The sequence below is a fragment of the Marmota marmota genome, unplaced genomic scaffold (assembly GCF_001458135.2).
Source record: "Marmota marmota marmota unplaced genomic scaffold, marMar, whole genome shotgun sequence".
Taxonomy (NCBI): Eukaryota; Metazoa; Chordata; class Mammalia; order Rodentia; family Sciuridae; genus Marmota; species Marmota marmota.
In genome coordinates this window covers 860,084-865,712 of record NW_025999949.1, presented here as the reverse complement: position 1 = coordinate 865,712, position 5,629 = coordinate 860,084, and the positions used below count along the sequence as shown (strand labels likewise).

At 31.5% G+C, this 5,629-nt stretch overlaps 1 protein-coding gene across 1 annotated transcript in view; it reads left to right on the top strand.

Annotated features, from left to right (window-relative positions):
* Positions 1–5,629, top strand: part of Stk3 (serine/threonine kinase 3) — a 266,131-nt gene that overhangs the window by 141,271 nt on the left and 119,231 nt on the right. Inside the window, exon 8 of the mRNA XM_048801896.1 lies at positions 1,793–1,918. Within this exon, the coding sequence (XP_048657853.1) occupies positions 1,793–1,918 (126 nt within the window). The remainder of the gene's footprint in view (positions 1–1,792; positions 1,919–5,629) is intronic.

Here is a 5,629-nt window from a genome sequence, read left to right as displayed (position 1 = left end):
AAAAAAAAAAAAAAAAAAAAAAAGGTTGAGGAGTATGTGAAATATATAAATATAATGTTAATTGTTGTGAAAAGTTAACTTATTTTCACATCTATATGGAAGCTCATTTAGGAATATTTATTAAGAAATTATATTCCTTATCTTAGAAATTACACTTCTACAAAATTATTCTACAGAAAAATTCAACCATCTGTGAAATGATATATGTGTAAAAATAGTCATAGCACATTGTAGTAGCAAAAGATTGGAAACAGCCTAAATAACTGCCAATGAATTAGAAATAATTGAAGAGGAGTGATTGGAAAAATACACAAAAAATAGGCAAAAAATGAACATATAAATCATCTGAATAGTATGAATGACTGAACAGATAAATCATACTTTATACATAAAAAACAAAAGCTACATTTTTTGTTAAATACCTAGAAAAGTATATGGTTCCAGTATGAGAATAGAAAGAACAAATCAGAATAGAATGCCTAGAAATGGAATGTAATATGAAGGAAACTGACATATTATGAAGAAAGCATTTCTAATCAGTAAGGGAAGAAAATAATTAAACCCAAACTGAGTTAACTGCCACCACTTTTTTGGGGGGGATGGGGGGCAGGGGGAGATATTAAACTAGAGTCTTATCACAGAAACAGCAAAATAAATTCCAGCTAGTTAAGGAATTAAATGTTTAATTTAAGCAAAATGGGAATAGGAAAGAACTATAGGGTAATTTTGGAGAATATTTATATATCCAATTCAATGCCATAAAATGAAAGATAAAGGAGATTTTAATACACAAAACTTAAAAATGTATAAATGAGGGGCTGGGGATATAGTTTAGTGGTAGAACATGTGCTTAAGTCATGAATGGCAAAAAAAAAAAAAAAAAGAGTTTGCGAGTACTTGTTTTTAAAAATGATGTAAGCACACACACACACAAAAATATGACCCTGTCAATACAAGTACATACATTAACCTTAAAGATATAATTGTGTAAAGAAAGTATACATTAGATTGTAAGAGATGCTAACATACATATCTGGTTTATCCAACCTACTGCAACCTTACCTTTGTGCAGTTTACTGTGAATTCACTACAGTATATGTTTGTCTGTGGAGCTCAATGCTCCTAAATTCAAAATCTCCCTATGTCCAGTTCATTTGTACTCATCCTTTCTTTATGTAACTGCTATAAACAATACTGACCAACAAAGAGGGTTAGATAATAAAGTTTAAAAGATATTGAAGAACACCACCATCTTATTGGAGCATTCTTATTTTTTTTTGAAAAGTATTTTTCTGTTTTCATTGGAAATGGGTTAAATTATTCAACACCAAATAAAATAAAGACTCTGAGAAAGTAGTAATAAATAAGTTGCCTTTCTTTGACCACTGATTTTTGGCTATCATCTTATCAATAAGATTAACTAGATTTTGTAACTCCATACCAAAATAAGCTTATTATATATGTAATATAATCACTGATCTTAAAAAAATATTATTTTTACAACCTAATGTATACTTTCTTTGCACAATTATGTCTTTAAGGATAGTGTAGTTGTATTGACAGGGTTATATTTTTGTATGTGTGCTTACATCATTTTTAAAAACCAGTACCCTAAATCTCTTTTTCTCTAAAGCAGCCAAAATATTCTTTCTTGGTTAACACACTTGTAGATGAAGAATAATCACCTCACCGAAGTCTATAATCATGGTTAACATTTATTGTTGTTTTACTATTTGTTAGTAAAAATATGAAAAAATTTTTGAATTTGTATCATTAATTTTTACTTTTCTAGCATCATTTTATCAAGAATGCAAAACCTGTATCCATATTAAGAGATCTGATCACAGAAGCTATGGAAATCAAAGCTAAAAGACATGAAGAACAGCAGCGAGAATTAGAAGAGGAAGAAGAAAATTCGGTTCGTAATTATCTGCAAAAATTGATTTTTAAAAATCTTCCGGGTCATTTTTTAATAATGTTGTTTCTTAAGATATATTAATAGAGTTTACCATTTTATTACACAAGTGAGATATATTTCTTCATTAAATCTTAAGAAATATTTTTTGTATTAAATGTTTGCTATCCTTTTCTTTTGTCTTAAAGTTAATAATTAGTGAGATGTAAAGTTGATATAGTAGCAATATACAGTATCTGAACAAAGTTGTCTCAAATTTGGACAGTTTTGTGTCATATCTTCTGGAAGTGTCTTTTTCCTCGTCATCAGCCCTGCTGTGAAACTAACAAGATTTGGTAACTATGTGGAGAAATTGGAGCATTTGTTCACTGGTAAATATGAAGTGGTGAAGCCCTTGAGGAGAAGAATTTGGTGGTTTTCTAGAAAGATAAACAGATTCAGCAGTTTGATTTTCAGGGTGCATATAGTGCTGCCCAACTAATGATGGTTCAGTTTACTGATTTTTCAACTTAACAGTGATGTGAAAATATACCAATACAACCATTCTGTTTCTCACTTTCACTCCAGTGTTCATTAAATTACCTGAGATATTCAGTACTTTATTGTAACCTCACCGGTTATGGGATTTCGTTTATGTGCGGGCTAAAGTAAGTGTTCTGAGCACAAGTTATGATGTTGAGTAGATTAGGTGTATTAAATGCCTATATTCAAGGTGAGAGGAATTAGGTTCTTTCTTTTGAGGATGAGACTGTGGACATGAGATGGACAGATTTTAAAATAGTATCATGTTTTTATGACCCCCTCTTTTTTTTCTTTAAATAAGCATTTATTCCCTGGAGTAGGGTTAGTGGTTCTGAGTGAAACTGTTACATTTATTCTTTTTAAAATTATAAGAAAATAATTAAAAGTCTTGGCAGAACCACACATTGAGCAATATTCACATGCTTTACTTTACAAAGATTATGTTCTCAGGCACTAGCTTTCATAATTGTTGCCCTGAATATAAAATGTGTGTGTGTGTATGTGTGTGTAAACACATACACATACAAATATTTGTAAGAACAAGGAGATACGCAGGATGGATCTGAAGTACTTTACCCATAGTAAAAAGTATATCCTGTATTGCCATTCATTTTTGGCAAAATTTAAAATCAGTATTTTCTCAGAAATGTTTATCCACCTTAAAGTCTCAAAATTTTACACATAGAGTTTATACAATTCATTCCTTTAGGATTTTTTTTGCAAATCAGTCTAAATAGGATTACATATACAGTTTTAAAGTAAAACAGCTAATTGCTAAGAACTGTGCATCTCTTGATGGCCATGGGAAGGCCAATGATTGTCATTAAAGTGATACTTTTCCCATAAAAGTCAGATATTTTTACAATAATTATACTTGTTTTTGAACAAATCAACACAAACATTGATTTAGGTTATGTATAAGGGTCGTAGGCATATAGAACATTTTCTTGTTTCGGTATGATAATTACCTGTAAATTCAAGATGTAAGCAAGACATTTGGTAATTTATTAATTATACTTCAAGCACTATTTATTCTCATGTAATATTTAAACTAACTAATGAGTTGATGATTTTTAAGAATTCAGAGTTTAAGCTTTTAAATGAGTTTAAGTATGTACACAGTGAAGGAGTTAATGCCTGCAAAATATGAGGCAAACATTCCAACATGGTACATTTTATGATTATTTAAAAGTGAAATGGTTAGTGTTAAATTGAATTTGTAAGATTAAGCATAGATTGCATCATTGACAAGCACTAGTTTTTAAAGTAAATGAAAAGACTGATTCGGAATTTACAAAACTTGCTTTGCCATTGGAGCTCAGATATTTACCATATGAATCATAATGTTAACTGAAGGAATTGAATGAATACAGAATTTTACATTAAGTGAAATAATAAACAAAAGATGGGGTACCTTTTTTTTCCCTTTGTCTTTTGCAGTGCTGGTGATGGAACCCAGGGCTTCATAAATTCTAGGCATATGTTCTACACCCACATGCCTTTGGGGGTACTTCTTCATTTTAGGCTTGCATGAGATCTTTTCACTTCCATGCTCTTTATTTCCTCTTTTATCTAAAGAAAGTGTTAACTTAGTAATGACTCAAAGCAGTTTTCGTATTAATTGTCCTTATACTATGTCTTAGAACTTCTACCTTTGGATAAGAAATGGAGAGTTTCTGGTGACTTTTAAATAGTCTGAACTCTTAAGCTTTTAGACTGTGGTCTTTAATGTCTCAAGAATGACATATCCCTTTCAAATCTGATTCATTGAAGCAGTAGTTCTCAGCACAGATGTGGGGAGGAATACCAGGGTGCTTTGGAAGCAATCCCCAATCCCCTTCAGCTGATGTTACAGCCTGTAGGTAAGCATTTTTCAGAACCTTCCCTCTTCCCACTATTCTTATTGAATAGAAAGCTTTAAGTCACTCTGCTTTTCAAGAACCTTCTTAACTGGATAATAAACAGAACAGTACCAGAATCAGCCCAAGTCATTCCAGAAACCTTTCATGTACCTAGCTGGTTAAATGAGAAATAGAGTGATACAAGAACAAGACAGATTGTGCTTATTCAGTTTTTTTCTTTTTTTGTTTGTTTTTTTAAAGATATGTATAACAGTAGAGTGTATTTTGACATATGATACATACATTGAGTATAACTTATTCTAATTGGGATCCCATTCTTGCGGTTTTGCATGATGTGGAGTTTCCCTGGTGGCTTATTCATATATGAACATAGGAAAGTTATGTCTGATTCATTCTCCTCTCTTTCCTATCCCCTATCCCCCCTTCCTTTCCTTTATTCCCCTTTGTCTAATCCAAAGAACTTCAGTCCCCTCCCCATTGTGTGTTAGCATCTGCGTATCACAGAGAACATTTGGCCTTTGGTTCTTTGAGATTGGCTTATTTCACTCAGCATGATAGTCTCAAGATCCATCCATTTACTGGCAAAAGTCATAAAGTCATTCTTTTTTTTTTTTCTTTTTTATATTTTATTTATTTATTTTTAATTTTTTATTGTTGGCTGTTCAAAACATTACATAGTTCTTGATATATCATATTTCACACTTTGATTCAAGTGGATTATGAGCTCCCATTTTTACCCCATATACAGATTGCAGAATTACATCAGTTCATAAAGTCATTCTTTTTATGGCTAAATAATAGTCCATGGTGTATATATACCACATTTTCTTAATTCATTCATATGTTGAAGGGCACCTAGGTTGGTTCCATAGTTTAACTATTGTGAGTTGAGCTTCTATAAACATTGATGTGGCTATGTCACTGTAGTATGCTGATTTTAAGTCCTTTGGGTATAAACTGAGGAGTGGGAGAGCTGGGTCAAATGGTGACTCCATTCCAAGTTTTCTGAGGAATTTCCATACTGCTTTGTGGAATCGTTGCACCAATTTGCAATTTACGTTGCATCAAAGTATGAGTATACCTTTCCCCCCACATTATTGCTACTATTTATTGTTACTTATATTCTTGATAATTGCTATTCTGATTGGAATTAGATGGAATCTCAGTGTAGTTTTAATTTTCATTTCTCTGTTGAATATTTTTTCATGTATTTGTTAAATTTTCATATTTCTTCTGAGAAGTTTCTGTTCCTTCATTGATTGAAATAACTTGATTGAACTTTCTCTCTCTCTCTCTCTCTCTCTCTCTCTCTCTCTCTCTCTCTCTCTCT